Source organism: Artemia franciscana, chromosome 13 (genome assembly GCF_032884065.1).
Source record: "Artemia franciscana chromosome 13, ASM3288406v1, whole genome shotgun sequence".
In the NCBI taxonomy this organism is placed as follows: Eukaryota; Metazoa; Arthropoda; class Branchiopoda; order Anostraca; family Artemiidae; genus Artemia; species Artemia franciscana.
This window is the reverse complement of record NC_088875.1, coordinates 8,359,059-8,378,271: the sequence shown is the minus strand read 5'-3', so window position 1 is coordinate 8,378,271 and position 19,213 is coordinate 8,359,059. Positions and strand designations below refer to the sequence as shown.

The window sequence follows — 19,213 nt, the reverse complement described above, 5'->3', positions numbered from 1 at the left end:
ATTAAGGTGAAGCTTTCAAGGAATATTTAGGTGGATGTTGAACGAAATCAAAACAAACTATGAATATGTAGATTTTCAAAAAAGTGACAAAGCATACACCAGACATCGCCAATCAATAACAAAATACACTAAAATATATTGGCTTTCAAAGCCAATTAATAAAAAATTACCGTAAAAACAGCAGAGCAAGTAGACTGGCCATCTAGATAGCTGGAAAATGACACATCCTTGGAAATTTTGACTAGAAACCGCTCGCTAGAAAAAGAAATCAGCTTTGAAAAAAAAGGTATACAGACCTTTTTTAGGTATATAGATCTGGTATATATTTGGTATATATACCAAAGGTATATAGACCTTAAAAAGGTGGCAATAGACCTTTACGCTATTCCTGTTCATATTCGATTTTAGGGTGGCCCTGGCACTGACACCGATCGCCACTACCATTTTCACAAAAAAATAAAAATAAAAAAAGGAACTGGTTCTGTTTGAAGACTAGACTCTTAAGACGATATAAAAATAGAACTTAAAGAGTTATGAGTCAATGCAAACATTATATTGAATTGAAATCGAAGCTGAAACACTTCACCAAATCAGCCACGGAGATCTTTATAGATCTAAGAGATCTTTGTGGAGATCTTTATAAGGGAGGGGTATAGACATATTTTAGACCCAAATAATCAAATTGTTTTACAATTTCCCGAGCAGTGATTGGTCAATATTTCGTTAGAGGAAGATCCCCTCTGCCATCCCTTAAGTAAAGGCACGATCACATAAGGAGTTTATTATTAATACCTAATCTATATTTCATCTAATATCCTTACAACCTATTAGTAAATGTACCAAATCTATGTTCGTGATTGTAGCAATGTTGGATATTGATCTTCAAAACATTCAGAAATCTTTTGACAAAAAAAAATATAGACGTTCAACACCAAGCTTGGACCAAATAAAAATACCATATTGCAACTGATTCTGACCATTTTCATTAAAACTATCATTAAGAGGTTCGAAAAATATGTGGTATAACAAAATCTGGTTGAGCCCTGAAATCATTTTTCTAATTCAAATTCTTGTAAAATTTGACACCAAACTTCTAAATACAAACAACACATTGCCACCTGCACGATTCTTTTTATTCACTTATGCAATTGAAATACAATCTATAATTACACATTTCACAATAAACCAGAAACAGATGAGAAAAGCTAAGGTATTAATAAGAATCTTCAATTAGTTCCACTTTTATATCATTTTTAGGTAGTGTGCGAACAACCTACCAGCAAAAAAAAATATGCCAATCAATAGTTAGTAAGAGTAAAAAGTGGCGTAGTGTCGACATAAAAGATCAACGCTATCTAACATTTTACATTTCTTGGAATTTTTGAGTGTAATAACAAGCAAATATTAGTGTAACTAGTGTAATTGACAGGATTATTGTATTATAAGGATCTGATCCCAGTTCCAAAAAAAAACATAATTATAAAGCTTGAAAAAAAAGACAAAATACACGACAAAATACATCGACAAAATCTTTTTTGTCGACACTAGATAACAGTTTTCCCATTTTTAAATTTTCAATTTGGCCTATTATTCCGAAGCATCATTTTTGGACACTGACTATAGTGCAGCACTGTTAATTTGGGAGGGGGGCATTTCGTTCCTACAATTTTTCCCTCTCGTGGATTTTGAAAGTATACTTTTTTAGATTCTAATTGAAAAAGTGTTCTTTTCGGTATTTTCATTGAGAAAACAGGGAAAAAACAACAAAAATTTTCTCACTATATCTTAAAAAAAATTTATTTCCCTCCTCCTCCTCATATTGCCGTGAATTGACACCACCATTAAAGTGGCGAGGGGAGTACATTGAAAAATACACCGAGAAATAGCACCAAGTGGTTGCAGAAGTATGTTCCTGTTAAGTGAGGTAATTATCGTGATATCCCTCCTCCTCCTCATATTGCCGTGAATTGACACCACCATTAAAGTGGTGAGGGGAGTACATTGAAAAATACACCGAGAAATAGCACCAAGCGGTTGCAGAAGTATGTTCCTGTTAAGTGAGGTAATTATCGTGATATCCCTCCTTCTCCTCATATTGCCGTGAATTGACACCACCATTAAAGTGGCGAGGGGAGTACATTGAAAAATACACCGAGAAATAGCACCAAGCTGTTGCAGAATGTTCCTGTTAAGTGAGGTAATTATCGTGATATCCCTCCTCCTCCTCATATTGCCGTGAATTGACACCACCATTAAAGTGGTGAAGGGAGTAAATTGAAAAATACACCGAGAAATAGCACCAAGCTGTTGCAGAAGTATGTTCCTGTTAAGTGAGGTAATTATCGTGATATCCCTCCCCCTCCTCATATTGCCGTGAATTGACACCACCATTAAAGTGGTGAGGGGAGTACATTGAAAAATACACCGAGAAATAGCACCAAGCGGTTGCAGAAGTATGTTCCTGTTAAGTGAGGTAATTATCGTGATATCCCTCCTCCTCCTCATATTGCCGTGAATTGACACCACCATTAAAGTGGCGAGGGGAGTACATTGAAAAATACACCGAGAAATAGCACCAAGCTGTTGCAGAAGTATGTTCCTGTTAAGTGAGGTAATTACCATGATATCCCTCCCCCTCCTCATATTGCCGTGAATTGACACCACCATTAAAGTGGTGAGGGGAGTACATTGAAAAATACACCGAGAAATAGCACCAAGCTGTTGCAGAATGTTCCTGTTAAGTGAGGTAATTATCGTGATATCCCTCCTCCTCCTCATATTGCCGTGAATTGACACCACCATTAAAGTGGCGAGGGGAGTACATTGAAAAATACACCGAGAAATAGCACCAAGCTGTTGCAGAAGTATGTTCCTGTTAAGTGAGGTAATTATCGTGATATCCCTCCTCCTCCTCATATTGCCGTGAATTGACACCACCATTAAAGTGGTGAGGGGAGTACATTGAAAAATACACCGAGAAATAGCACCAAGCTGTTGCAGAAGTATGTTCCTGTTAAGTGAGGTAATTATCGTGATATCCCTCCTCCTCCTCATATTGCCGTGAATTGACACCATCATTAAAGTGGTGAGCGGAGTACATTGAAAAATACACCGAGAAATAGCACCAAGCTGTTGCAGAATGTTCCTGTTAAGTGAGGTAATTATCGTGATATCCCTCCTCCTCCTCATATTGCCGTGAATTGACACCACCATTAAAGTGGCGAGGGAAGTACATTGAAAAATACACCGAGAAATAGCACCAAGCTGTTGCAGAAGTATGTTCCTGTTAAGTGAGGTAATTATCGTGATATCCCTCCTCCTCCTCATATTGCCGTGAATTGACACCACCATTAAAGTGGTGAGGGGAGTACATTGAAAAATACACCGAGAAATAGCACCAAGCTGTTGCAGAATGTTCCTGTTAAGTGAGGTAATTATCGTGATAATCCATAGCTGAAGGTTAGTTTAAACACTTTCTTCCAATTGTTCGGAAGAAGGTATTCTCTCAGTAATTATCATCAATCCAGATTAAGAAATTATCTAAAATAGTAGGCTAGAATATTAATTCGAAGGAATTTTTATAATTAGTTTGAAAGGAATTTTTTTAACTAATTTTTATAATTTATTTGAAAGAATTTTTATAATCAATTTTTATAATTAATTTGAGATAATTTTATAATAAATGTTAATAATTAATAAATATTTAATACATATAATAAATATAATAATTAATTTCATAGCAATTAAATGATTTAATTTTTGTGATAAAGGGAATTCTGCATCAGGATCCTACGCTTCACATGTAGCAATATTCTATACATTCAGCAGCGCTACATATTTGGGTGCACAAGCATATTTGGCACTGCACATTACACTGAAATTGCATGCATATACATCTATTGGTATTTCCAGTTTCATTTTGACACCAATCTAGTGGCGAACCCCTTTTCTAAATTATAAGCACTTGTTTACAAACATTTAAAAACACTCTTTATTAGTTTTAAATTAACATTTGTTTATTTCCTATTTTATTATACATCCACTGTCTTTTGATACCCAAGTTATGTGCAAACATAAACTCAAAAATTTCTAATTAAATATGTTGTCCATACAGCAAAGATGGGGTACTTTTTACCATTGTGGACTAAAATGGATAATTTTTGTAGAAATTGATGTCACATGAAAATGTATGATACCTTGCACTTACTAAGGATTTTGCGTACCAACCGAAAGCATTGGCAGTTTTGTTCACTGGGGTAGGAGGGGGGGGGGGGGTAATTCTTCAATAAAAATACCAAAAAAGTCATTGTTTATTGAAAATACCAAAAATCTATTGGAAATACAAAAAAAGTTTTTTTTTGCTCTAGGGAGAGAGGCGAGGGTAATCCGTCACTAAAAATATCAAAAAAACATTGTTCAATGAAAATACCAAAAAATCTATTGGAAATATAAAAAAAAATATTTTTATTTATTCTAGGGGGAGGATAATTATTTACTAAAAATGCCAAAAAAGCTGTTGTTTAATGAAAATACCAAAACATCTATTGGAAATACAAAAAAGTATTTTTATCATAGGGGGGGGGGGAGGCATAAATGCCAATCGTGGCATTTGGGGTTGAAAAAAATCTTGGAGACATCCCAGAAGTTTCCGAGGATGTCAAATGTATCTAATAGTAAAGAGAATTCTGTATCAGGACCTATACAATTCTGTATCAAGACCGTATTCAGTGGGAGGTGCGGGGTTAGAACCCCCTCCCCAAAATTTTTGTTCGAATCGTGAAAACGCAACAAAAAAGCATATAAACATTTACATTATCAAAATTATATTTGATTTTTAACATTACGCTTTGTTAAATGCAAAAGCACGTAGATATAGCAATTCCTTTAAAACGAACCCTTAAACGGCTTACTATGATGGTTAACATTCTGAATAATTAACAAGTGGAAATTTTTTTCTAGGATTATAATTTTTTAACAAGAATCATGTGTACCTGAATCATTAACAAGTGGGAATTTTTTCTAGGGGGGGGGATAACATTTTGAAGTCAAAGCTTCAAATAAAGGGACATAAATGTACAAAATACATTCAAGTATCAGAAATTAATTGGACAAATCGTCAAGCTCTAGAGGTTTCAGGGGAATGGAGTATAGGAAGGCACTAATCTCTCGAAGTCTGTCTAGAATATAAAACAAGACAGCTGATTAATTGGCGTTTGTTACTGATGCAATTGAAATAATTGAAATAGTTGTTCAAAAATAAAAAGCATTTAAAAATACATAGTAGTAAGAACAAATTAATAAAATTATGACAAAAGGTAGGCACAGCAAGAGATGATGAAAACATATCAAATTTTGGTCAACAACATATATTTTATATATTTTCACTATATATTTAGTGAATATTTTTTATATATTTCATTATATATTATATATTTATATATTTTATATATTTTATATATTTTCACCTTATATATTTTCCCAGGGTAATATCATAAAGCTGCAGGTACATTTCAATATCTTCGCCAATCGTCAAACCAAAATGACGGACTGCTGTCATTAGAAGCAAATTTGTCAACGGAGAAGAAGAGGGCTCTTTCTTGGGTCCATCAACCTAAACAGAAGTTTTGTAATTATATATTTGTATTGATATAGTTATAAATACAAATATGTCTTATCTATATATATAAAAATAAGTTGTCTGTGGATCTGTGGATCTGTGGATCAGGTGACGTCATGTTTCGGCTGACGTCATGAAATTAGTTGCCGTCATTTTTGTTATGACGATGCTTAGTATATTGTAAAACACATTAATTTGGTTAATAATATACCATTTAAAACACCAAAATGAACCTGCTGGAGTAGTCACTCGGTGAGAGAGGGTGTCAGAACGGAGAATGAAGGTCCCAGGTTCAAATCCTGGTTAGGCTAAAAAAGGTAAAAAACTAAAAACTAAAAAAAAAACTGAAAAAACTAAAAAAAGGCAAAAACTACAAAAAAAAACTAAAAACTAATAAAAAAATAAAAAAGCCGAAAAACTAAAAAAACTAAAGAAACTAAAAAAAGGAAAAAACTTAAAAAACTAAAAACTAAAAAAAAAAAAAAGGAAAAATGAAAAATAGAAGAGAAAAAGAATACTAATAAAATTAAAAATAAAAATAAAAAAAAATAAAAAAGATAAAAAGCTAAAAAAAGGTAAAAACCAATAAAAACTAAAAAGAAAAAAAGGTAAAAAACTAAAAAAAAAATTCATCTAAAAAACTAAAAAAAACTAAAAAACGTAAAAACTAAAAGAACTAAAAAAGTAAAAAAAAAACTAAAAAAAGGAAAAAACTGAAAAATAAGCGGGATATAAAACAGGGGGATATAATCCTGGTTAGGCTAAAAAAGGTAAAAAACTAAAAACTAAAAAAAAAAATTGAAAAAACTAAAAAAAGGCAAAAACTACAAAAAAAAACTAAAAACTAATAAAAAAATAAAAAAGCCGAAAAACTAAAAAACTAAAGAAACTAAAAAAAGGAAAAAACTTAAAAAACTAAAAACTAAAAAAAACTAAAAAAAAGGAAAAATGAAAAATAGAAGAGAAAAAGAATACTAATAAAATTAAAAATAAAAATAAAAAAAATAAAAAAGATAAAAAGCTAAAAAAAGGTAAAAACCAATAAAAACTAAAAAGAAAAAAAGGTAAAAAACTAAAAAAAAAATTCATCTAAAAAACTAAAAAAAACTAAAAAACGTAAAAACTAAAAGAACTAAAAAATTAAAAAAAAACTAAAAAAAGGAAAAAACTGAAAAATAAGCGGGATATAAAACAGGGGAATATAAATGACGACCGGGACACCGGGACATAAGGAATATAAATGAATCAGAAAATACAACTCATGTTTCCAAATGACGTCGTTTGGAGCCCAAATTGAAAATCCAGATCAATTTATGTCTACTTTCAAAGTAAAAGGGCAAATTTATCATAGAGCAGGGTCTCTTCTACCATTCTCAGGCGAGAATCATAAATTTTTACAATTGTACTTCATCAGTGATAGAAATTCTGAATTGAATGCACGTTGCGAAATTTCTCCCAACATTGAAAGGACAATCGTTTCCCAATTACAACATCTTTTCCACGAAAATAATAATTTAGTGCGTCTGTTCAAAACAGCCATCGATTTGATGCCTACTTATACGCATAAAATTGTTATTTCCGCTGACAAAACGCCTCCTGGCCAACATGTGCGTAGATACAATGCTCCAACTATCGACGAAGTGGCCATCGTTATGGTCGGTGATCAGTTTTTACCTCGAGATATTATTCTCAGGGTTTCCACCACACGTGCTACAACTAAAAATAGGCCTACCAATAATACTTTTAAGAAATATAAACCCACCAAAGCTTTGCTATGGCACTCGACCTGCCGTAAAAAAAAAACTATGGAAAACCTAATAGAGGCCACAATCTTGACAGGGCCTTTTGAGGGTGAGGCTGTTCTTATTCCTCGCATTCCCAAGATTCCAACGGATCTGCCTTTTCAATTTAAAAGATTGCAATTCCCAATTCGATTAGCATTTGCAATCACCATTAACAAAGCTCAAGGTCAATCATTAGAAAAATGTGGTATAGATCTTAATACTGATTGTTTTTCCCATTGACAATTGTACGTTGCATGTTCGAGGGTCGGTAAACCTGACAATCTATTTATATGCAGCGACAATTGGACAGCGAAGAATGTTGTATATTCGCAAGTTTTACGCAGTTAATTTGTATTTTATCTATCTATCTATCTATCTATCTATATAAAAACGAGTTGTATGTATGCATGTTTGTTTGTTTGTAAAAAGAGCGTTTGCATATGATGTCATTATTAGTACATACGGCTTTGTATATGCAGAGACAATGGGAAAGCCAAGAATGTTGTATATTCGCAATTTTTACGTAGTTTAACTCCTGCAGACGAAATGAATGCTTGCCTAAAAAATTCTAATTTATAGGCACACGTAAAAATATTAAAATTAACTACAAATATGCGTGTCCGATTGCAAAACGATGACTCTGGTCAAACAGTAGACTCAATTTCAGGACGTATACAACTACCTGCTGATTTCTGTAATTTAGTGACGTCCAAAAATGAATTGATTGAAAAAGTATTTCCGAATATTCTAAAAAATTATAAAAATAATAAATGGCTAAGTGAAAGAGCGATTCTCGCACCCAAAAATATAGACGTCCACGAAATCAACAATATTGTTTTGAACAAGATTCGAGACCAGGCAGTCCTTTACAAGTCAGTCGACACAGTTTTGGAACCAAATGAAGCGGTTAATTATCCATCTGAATTTTTAAATTCCATAGATCCTTCAGGGTTTCTACCACACGTGCTACAACTAAAAATAGGCGTACCAATAATACTTTTAAGAAATATCAACCCACCAAAGCTTTGCAATGGCACGCGACTTGCCGTAAAAAAAAAACAATGGAAAACCTAATAGAGGCCACAATCTTGACAGGGCCTTATGAGGGTGAGGCTGTTCTTATTCCTCGCATTCCCATGATTCCAACGGATCTGCTTTTTCAATTTAAAAGATTGCAATTCCCAATTCGATTAGTATTTGCAATCACCATTAACAAAGCTCAAGGTCAATCATTAGAAAAATGTGGTATAGATCTTAATCCTGATTGTTTTTCCCATGGACAATTGTACGTTGCATGTTCGAGGGTCGGTAAACCTGACAATGTATTTATATGCAGCGACAATTGGACAGCGAAGAATGTTGTTTATTCGCAAGTTTTACGCAGTTAATTTGTATTGTATCTATCTATATAAAAACGAGTTATGTGGATGCATGTTTGTTTGTTTGTAAAAAGAGCGTTTGTATATGACGTCATTATTAGTACATACGGCTTTGCATATGCACAGACAATGGGAAAGCCAAGAATGTTGTTTATTCGCAATTTTTGCGTAGTTTGAAACACATATATAAATCTATCTATATTCACAGGTGGGACACAGGGACACAACTACAATGGCGCATAACTAATATGGCGCGTAACGACTTACGCGCGCGGGGGGGCTTGGGGGGGGGGCGCGAAGCGCCCCACCAACTAGGTGTTGGGGTGGCGCGAAGCGCCACCCCAACAGCTAGTATTACATATTTATTCAATCTATTGGTCTATCTATTGATTGAATTAACTAGAGGTATTCCAAGTATATCATGGTAAGAAAAAGATTATTTCACTTCTGGCAAATGGTAGCTATATTGAAAAAAAAAAAACATCCGTGGCATTTAAAATAATGTCAGAAACTTTTTAAAGCAATAAGACCGAGGTATCACCCTCAGCACCCTTATTCAGGCTTAGTCTATGTGAGATTGATGAGACATTAACCCCCCCCCCCATACCTCTTTCTATATTTACCTGAAGGATCACGGAAAGTTAAAGAACTTGGGCATTGAAATTCACTCTTTTAGATGCTATGTGGAGGGCACTTTCCTAGGTGGAACGGAAGTTAAAATTATATATTTAGAATTAATAGAAGTTAGAAGAATTAATAGAAATTATATTTACAATGAAATTATACAAGTTAGAATTAATAAAAACAGAAAGTAATAGATAAACGTTTTGCAATATTACTCCTGGGGGAACATTAAAATAATTATTGCAAAAACAATGACGACATATTTGTGTGGCAAGGTGTCTGGACGCCTCAACTACTACAAATTCAAAATGCATTGTTATTCAAATCTTCCGAACAGGACAAGGGACAAATAAAAATGAAATTTAAATTTTATTTTGTTCTATTAAAACTAATATTAAAACTTCTAAAATAAAATTAAGAAAAGAAACGAAAACCCAAACAGAAAAAAATAAAGGCTCAACTGCAGCACCTCTCCCTTCTAGAAAATTTATTCTAATATTTAACACATTTTTCAGGTTTTAAAATAAATATAAGAATATCCCTATTTGATGACAGCAAAAAAAACAAAACAATGACACTTCTCACAGTGGCAAAGAAAAACAATGACACCTTAGCGAATAAAAAACAGAAAGTAATAGATAAACGTTTTGCAATATTACTCCTGGAGGGAACAGTAAAATAATTATTGTAAAAACAATGACGAAATATTTGTGTGGCAAGGTGTCTGGACGCCTCAACTAATACAAATTCAAACTACATCGTTATTCTAATCTTCCGAACAGGGACAAGGGACAAATAACAATGAAATTTAAATTTTTATTTTGTTCTATTAAAACTAATATTAAAACTTAACTCAAACAGAAAAAAAATAAAGGCTCAACTGCAGCACCTCCCCTTTCTAGGAAATTTATTCCAATATTTAACACATTTTTCAGGTTTTAAAATAAATAAAAGAATGTCTTTTTTTATGACAGGAAAAAAACAAAACAAAAAACAATGACACTTCTCACAATGGCAAAGAAAAACAATGACACCTTAGCGAATAAAAAACAGAAAGTAATAGATAAACGTTTTGCAATATTACTCCTGGAGGAACATTAAAATAATTATTGCAAAAACAATTACAAAATATTTGTGCGGCAAGGTGTCTGGACGCCTCAACTAATACAAATTCAAAATGCATCGTTATTCTAATCTTCCGAACAGAGACAAGGGACAAATAAAAATGAAATTTAATTTTCATTTTGTTAAATTTATCCAGAATGCCGACTTTGGATGGACCCTTCGAAGATCTGAAAGCACTTTAAAGATTAAGTTCAAAAATATATTCAATTTATTTCCAGGTGACACACAATTTCTTTTCAGGGAGGGGGAGTCACGGGCTCTCTAAAAAATAGCAAAACGTCAGGAAACCCCATTGAAAAATGCTGGTTGTAGTTAGCTTTGATTTCCAGTTATAAAAGCAGAAGATTTGTCTACTGTTTCTGTTCTCCAGCTTTGAAGTCATGTCACATTTATTAAGATTGTTTCTCTATCAGAAGGAACAGGGGTTTAAAGGAGTGGGAGAGAAAAACAGAAAGTCCACTAGGAGAAACACCAGAAAATTGTACCCCTCCCCCTTCTTATAAGCCCACAAATACACAAAAAGTTGGAATTCTCTAACATTCAGAGCAAATAAACACTACTGGTAAACAAAAAATTTCCAAACCTCTACCCCCTTACGGAGAAAATTTGTCGAAGCTTACCCACCTACTGCCACAACCTTCTGACAAAAACTCTGGGGGTACCTGGGGAAAATGAGCAATTTAGTGCCCTGAGGAATAGATTTGTGCGGTGCCGTAATATCAGGTTGAAAAAAGAATTAGGCGAATAAACGGTTGGGAAAAACGACTCGAATCAATAAGATTTTACTCTTGTTGTTAATTAACTACTACCTTTATCAATTCTTGTAATTAGACTACACGGTTTGTCATGCATGCTAGCAATCCTTGAATTTCATAGGTTCAATGAAATTTATTCTAATAACGAAGTGAAATGAGACCCAAAAACCTGAGTCTAAGAGATGAGTCGAAATACCAAACAACTGTCGCGTGGTGTCATGGTTGGCTGATCGGAATTCGTCATATCCTCAAATCCCCAGTATGACATCATCCTGCAGAAGAGGTCTTGACAGCCTTTGTCAAAGACCGCTAGTCATCCTGAGCATGGCGTCACATGGCATCACATTCGTCAAAACGGTCCTCTTTGCAGCAATGAACCATTTACAGCACTTGAATCAAATGTTCTTTCAACATGTGGCGTTCCATATTTTTTTTAGTTCTTTATGTGCTTATAATCTCTGGTACTTGTGTATTATACGCCACTCGCCCAAGTTTACGCTGTCTAAAACTCGAGAACAAACCAGTTTCTTCGTTAGTTTCTTTCAGCTTAGCGCGAGGCAAGACAAAGAAGAGTGACAGAATAGATGAGAAATATATAATTAGGGCTATATATTTGCATATTAGGGGAGGGGGTAATGATTTGGGCAGTTTGAAGTTAGAAAAAAAGATTCTTACTTCATAATATGCACAATAATCATACCTAACACATTTTGCATACAGACCCGCTATACTTACGCCCCCCTCCTAATGTGCAATTATATATAGCCCAAATTTGTTTCTAAAGAAACAAAGAAGCCGGTTTGTTCTCTAGCTTTACACATTGTAGGCCTAAACTTGAGTGAGTGGCGTATAATACGCAAGTACCGAATCGCTTATAAGCCGATTGTGCTCACTTCGGACTTTGGATGAATTCAGACAACTACATTTTGAACAATTGAAAGATCTCTGGCAATTTAGCCCAATGTGGGGGCAGCGGTACTTGGCCCGTATTGTTAAATTAATCAGTGGTTTAATTTCTCAAAAACGATAGGGGTGAAAATGGTCACGGTAAAATTGGGTATTTTACGTATTTCACCGTAATTTTACGAATCTCCGTAAAATTGGTATTTTACCTGTTTTACGTAATTTATCTATTTTACATAATTTACGTATTTTACCTATTTTACCGGTATTTTACATGTTTTACTGGTATTTTACTTATTTTACCGATATCTTACATATTTTACGTGGCCTTGCAATTTTTACAGCACAAAAGCGCAAAGAGGTAGACAGAAAAGGGTTGGGCATGATTTATTGATTTTGTTTTGTGTATAGCAGTACTATGATAGCTGTATTAAAGGTCGTCTTTTTGACTTGAATCTCGTGTTACAAGAACGATAAAGTGTATTGTAGTACAGGAAATTAAAATTTTGAAATGGTAAAATATATGAAAAATAAATATGAGCTGAAAGAGAAAAAGTAAAAAAAAAGTTGAAAGAGAAAAGGTAAAATATTAGCTGAAATTAAATTATGTTAGTTGTTGTGAGCTGTTAAAGACAGAAAAGGCTACAAGCAGGATTGGCAAGTGACAAACAAGAAAAAGAATAATAAAATTAAAGAGGGTAATGTCAGCCAGTGGAAAGAAAAGAAGCGAAACTGACAGAAGCACATATTTCGTCTAACAGAGCAGAAGAAAGACTGAATCAAACAAACCAAAAAACCTGCTAGATTAAACGAATGACTATTCACCAACAAGATTGGGCAAGGACTCTCGGAACTTAGTAATTAGCAAGAATACACTCAAGTTCTTGATCTGAATGAAAGATCTGAGAAAACCAGTTTCATAGCCACAAAAAAAAGTGACGACAGGAACTGGGTTCCAGCATTTTTTTGGAGGGAAACAATAGGGGTCAATATCCGGATATTCAAGTGGCATGGGCTATATAATAATTTGTTCTCCAAATTACTGGGTAGGGGAATCAGCCCCCTTGCTCCCCCCAAACGACACCCCAGATGACGGGCGACAGAATGCATTGGACCTATATAATTTGGGTCATATATTTGCACATTAGGGGAAGGGGATTGGGGTAAAGTATTTGGACAGCTTGAAGTTAGGAAACAATTCTTACTTCATAATATGCAGAATAATTGTAGCTAATACATTTTGCATTTAGACTCGCTATACCTTACCCCCCCCCCCCGTCTCCTAATGTGCAGATAGATAGCCCAAACTATATAAGTCCAAGATCCCAAAATAAGGAAACAGTCAATTCAAATAGTTTGGAACAGGTACAGTCACCTGGCTCAGAATCTGAGTCTGAAAGAGGTTAAGTTTGCCAGCAGATCCTAGTGAAGACAGTCTTAATGACTGTGAAAGTGACTGAATGTTCCACTATTATGATCCAAGTGTTGCAAACCACCTTTTTACTTGTATTCGGTGCTTTTATAAATAAATGAAAAATAACATGCGCATGATATGAGATTTTTTTTTTTTTTTTACAAAATAGATGGATTTCTAGATTTCTTTCTTTTTTTTTACAAAATAGATGTCTAAAAATTAAGCACTGCCCAAGTGATGAGGCATTACTTTAGGCTCAAGATTACCAAGGGATAAACCAGACTGTTAATTAAATTGATGAAAGTCTAGATGAAGGGGCATTACCTTGTTTAAGCCTAGGAAAACCAGAATCCTTAAAAATTTCAAGCTGAAGATGATGCTGAAGAGAAATACTCAACTGGTTTTTTAGCTACAGCGTAACTCTAAAACAGCGATTGTACGATATATTTCCAAGGGAGTACCTTATTTTAAGTTATATTACCAATTTTACCGTATTTTACCAATTTTACTTACCGAGTTTTTATTTTACGGTAATTTTACACACTAATTATAATGAATATTAAATATAATAATACCGATAAATATGCGAACCTATGAGGCATCTGTTCACTAATCCGAAGTGGATTTTGGGGAGCACCATTTTGATTTTTGATTTTTTTTAGTGGGGGGGGGGGAAGAGCTACAACACAATCAAATCGAATTTTATCATGAATCACTTCAGATTGTGGAAAAGTAATTCTTTAATTACTTTAATTGCAGTAATCTGGCTTTTCTGGTACTATAGGCTATGCAGATAAATTTGAATTCCATCGATTGCAAGCGCAACCGCAAATCACTTAATACTGTGGATAAATTTGGTTCTATGATAGGAGTAGTAAAATGACACAAGTGCATTGTAAACAATGTTATATTTATAGTAAAAAAGTTCACTGTGGGCGTGTTATTCGGCCAAATGTTATACACAAATTATATGTATAATAAATTAAATTATATATATTTTATATTTTTATATTATATTAATATATTATATTAATATTTATATTAATATAAATACATTATATTAATACATTTATTAATATATTTTTAATAATATATTTTTTTATATTATTATATAAATAAATTAAATTATATGTACAAATTATTGTTAAATCAATCAGTGGTGTAACTAGAGATGAAAATCATGCAATTTAAGTAAATATTAGAGGCTATAGTGCTGACATATATTAATCTATATGGCTCACGCTCACTCATTTGAGCCGAATATTGAAGAGTAGGCTATCCTAGACTCACACCAATAGAAGGAGCAGGAAATATGATAATTTTAAATGTAAATATTGGAATTTGTTCTAAATGTGTCTTTTGCGGGGAGGTAGCTGAAATTGAATTTAGTCTTATTTAATTGCAATCCGGGCCCTTCTCGGAATTTCTACTGCATTACAGTAAGCCAACAAAACTGAAAATAATGTCTTCAACTTGACGAAGTTTAAGGCATATTAGGAGACATCAATTTCAAAATTACAAATGAAAAACAATGAATATCATTCATAGGTTATGAACTTTTGGATCAACCATATAAAGCTTCAGAGAAGAAAAACCACTGATTATGCATCAGAAAAAAAATTAGAAAAACACTTACTGTATCAGCCTCTATAATTGGTTCACTTGCCGTTAAATGCTGAAAAAAATAAAAACATTATTCTAAAATAATACCCTCAAGATTAACGATGCAAAGACTACTTCACATCATATTCCAAACATTTCAGGAATAAAACAGGAGGAATAACCTTAAGGCTCACACAAGTTGTATCGTTGTCCCCAAAACTTATCTTAAAATCTAAAAATGAATTTAAAAACGAGAAAGATTCCTGTTGCAGATTTTTGTCTGATACTTGCAATTTCAGATCCGTAGAGTCAGGAGAGACCGACAGGTTGCGTGAATTCCACAAGATATAGGGAGGGGGGCAAAATATACTTTTAAAAATCCAGGAGGGCGATTTTGTTATTTATTCCAATACAAAAATAGTATTCTCTAATTCAAATTAAATAAAAAAGACTAGTTTTTTTTAACAAAAAGTAAGGAGCGACATTAAAACTTGAAACGAACAGAAATTGCTCCGTGTATGAAATGGGTTGTCCCCTCTTCAACGCCTCGCTCTTTACGCTAAAGTTTTTAATTGTTTTAAAAAGTAGAATTGTGGCAAAGAGTCAAACTTTAGCGTAAAGAGCGAGGGATTGCGGAGTGGACAACCCATTTCATATACGGAGTAATTTCTGTTCGTTTTAAGTTTTAATGTCGCCTCTTACTTTCAGTTAAAAAAAACTAGTTTTTTTTTTACTTAATTTCTGAACGTTTTTGAATTAATGCATGTTGGATTTTGGCTCTCCGGACATAAATTATTAAAATGAAATTTGCATATTAATTCCTTTTTTTTTGCTAAATGGCTTTCTCTTAGTTTTGATCAGAGAAATAAGGGGTGGGGAAGGAGGCGTAGTTGCCCTCCAATTTCTCGGTTACTTAAAAAGGCATGTAGAACTTTTAATTTTTAACGAACATTTTTATTAGTAAAAAATATATGTATCTTAAGAATTACTTTACGTAACAAACTTTTATATTCTAATATTTTTATTATGTATATGAGGGGGTTTGTCCCCCCGTTAATACCTCGCTCTTTACAGTAAATCTTAAGTTTTGTCCCAATTCTTTAAGAATGACCCCCTGAATCAGAAAGGCCGTAGAATAAATAGTTGAAATTACTAAAAATACTATAGCATAAAGAGCGAGGTACTTATCTCCTCCTAAATACCTCGCTCTTTATCCTAAAGTATTTTTAGAACCCCTCATCTGCTTAATAATCTATGTTTTTTTTAGTTTTAATGCTACTCCTTACTTTCAATTGAAAAAACTTTTTCATGTTTATTTTTTCATTGTTTTTTTTTTCATAGTAATGCTAGAAATTCCTGCGCCCTTTTCATTGAATTTCTTTTCCCCAATGACATATTCCTCCAAGGAAAGATCCTCCCACATAGCCCCCTCCCCTCAACTCCACCCCCAAACCAAAAAAATCCCCCTGAAAAGGTCTGTACACTTCCCAATAACCATTACTGTATGTAAACACTGGTCAAAGTTTGTAACTTGCAGCCCCTCCCCCAGGGACCCCAGGGGGAGTAAGTCATCCCCAAAGACAGAGTTATTACGGTTTTCGACTACACGGAACAAAATGGCTATCTCAAAATTTTGATCTGTTGACTTAGGGAAAAAATGAGCGTGGGAGGGAGCCTAGGTGCCCTCCACTTTTTTGGTAACTTAAAAAGGGCACTAGAACTTTTCATTTACGTTAGAATGAGCCCTCTTGCGACATTCTAGGACCACTTGGTCGATACGATGACCCCTGGGGAAAACAAAAAAAAAACAAAAAAAAACAAATAAACACGCACCCGTGATCTGTCATCTGGCAAAAAATACGAAATTCCACATCTTTCTAGGTAGGAGCTTGAAACTTTTGCTATAGGGTTCTCTGATACTCTGAACTCGATGGTGCGATTTTCGTTACGATTCTATGACTTTTAGGGGGTGTTTCCCCCCATTTTCCAAAATAAGGTAAATTTTCTCAGGCTCGTAACTTTTGATGACAAAGACTAAATTTGATACAACTTATACATTTAAAATCAACATGAAAATCCGATTCTTTTGATGTATCATTTAGCATACAAATTCCGATTTTTAAAGTTTCGTTTACTATTGAGCCGGGTCGCTCCTTACTACACAGTTTGTTACCACGAACTGTTTGATAACAAAAGAAGGCGTTTTTTTCAAAATAAAGGGATGGGATGGCAAAAAAAAAAACAATTAGGAAAAGACATTGACCCCCTCTTCACGTAATTGATTCCTGATTATATTTCTAAATTAAAAAATATACAGTTAAATATATTAAATATATTAAATTATATTTCTAAATTAAAAAATATACAGTTAAATATTGATAAATAAATGGGGTTAGAAGAAGGTTGAAGAAATTAAATTGCTCATGTTAGCTTACATTTCTCCATTAAACACGAAACACTAAATGCGAATATGCAACAAGAACTAAGACATATAGATTTCAATTTAATTGGGGAAGGATCGAAGCCATCCCACCCTCTAGTTTAGGCCATGCCACAAGGAAATATTTTACCCAAGAATAAAGTGTTACGTGTTTCAAGTGGGTGGGGCAAAAGTTCGTCATACTGAAGGGCAGTACCTAGAGGGCAGAGCCCTAAAACCAGTTGTTTGGGGAAGCAAAATCGTGTTCATCTACCACACACAGTGCACAGCCCCTTTGTTTCTTTGATCTTTTCGTCACAGACAATGGTCATAATCTATCAGACTTTTTCATTACACCTCCCTTTTTGTCAAATACTTGTTTTTTCGAAAAATTCCTTCCAGACTGGCAAAAATTCAAAGCAACAAGCAGAATGGGCGGTCAAAAATAGAATCAATTTGAACATTGAATAAATTTATGCAATCCATTATAATCCTAGAAAGTAAACTTCAAGTTTCCAAAAAATCGTAAAACACACAAAAAGGTATGTCTGTATTACGAATTTTACTTTTGATAAAATTGAAATTGTTTTTCAGTAGCGACATAGGTACATTTACTTGAATGAAATGAAATCTGAATATATATATATATATATATATATATATATATATATATATATATATATATATATATATATATATATATATATATATATATATATATATATATATATATATATTAGTCGAACTTTTTTACATGATAGTTAAACAGAGACTGAGACTTAAACCAGGACTGAGTAGAATGGAGGTTGAGTTGAAAGGGGTGAGTTAAATGAGTTGAGCCGAACGGAACTGAGTTAAACTTCCTCACGCAGTCAAGACCTCCTTTCCCCGCCTCTTTGTGTTTATTAAATAAAAAAGAAGTTTTATTAACTGAAAATAAGAAGCGACATTAAAACTTAAAAAGAACAGAACTTACTCCGTATATGAAAGGGGCTTTTCCTCCTCAACGCCCCGGTCCTTACGCTAAAGTTTGACTCTTTGTCTTAACTCTGCTTTTTATAACAGTAAAAAACTTTAGCGTAAAGAGCGGGGCGTTGAGGAGGAAAAGCCCTCCTTCGGAGGGGGAAGGCCCCTCCTCAACACCCCGCTCTTTACGCTAAAGTTTGATTCATTCTCATAGCTCTACTTTTTAAAACAATACAAAGCTTATTTTACTTTTTTTTTGACAAATAATAACCTTATAATAACCAAAGTTTGATTTCTGTTCCAGTTGTTTAAGAATGGCCCCTGAATCACAAAGGTAAAATTAAACGCAAAGATTGACCAGAAAACAAACCAAACAAATTATGGTTTATATCGGTCATTATTTAACAAAATTAAAACTTTAGCATAGAAAGCCAGGTATTGACTACAGGGTGAACTTCCTCGTATATGTAATATGAGGGGGCTCACCCCCTCGTCTATACCTCGCTCTTTACGCTAAAGTTCGAATTTTGTCCCAATTCTTTAAAAATGACCCCTGAATCACAAAGGCCGTTTAATTAGAATAGATAGCTCTTTTGAAATTACTGCAAATCCTTTAGAGTAAAGA

At 33.6% G+C, this 19,213-nt stretch overlaps 1 protein-coding gene across 2 annotated transcripts in view; it reads right to left on the bottom strand.

Annotated features, from left to right (window-relative positions):
• Positions 1-19,213, bottom strand: part of LOC136034477 (dedicator of cytokinesis protein 3-like) — a 386,199-nt gene that overhangs the window by 250,564 nt on the left and 116,422 nt on the right. For both annotated transcript variants that reach the window (XM_065715690.1, XM_065715689.1), the window contains exons 8-10: positions 15,238-15,276; positions 5,466-5,611; positions 171-255 (exon numbers count right to left, since the gene is read on the bottom strand). In XM_065715690.1, coding sequence (XP_065571762.1) covers positions 171-255; positions 5,466-5,611; positions 15,238-15,276 — 270 coding nt within the window. The remainder of the gene's footprint in view (positions 1-170; positions 256-5,465; positions 5,612-15,237; positions 15,277-19,213) is intronic.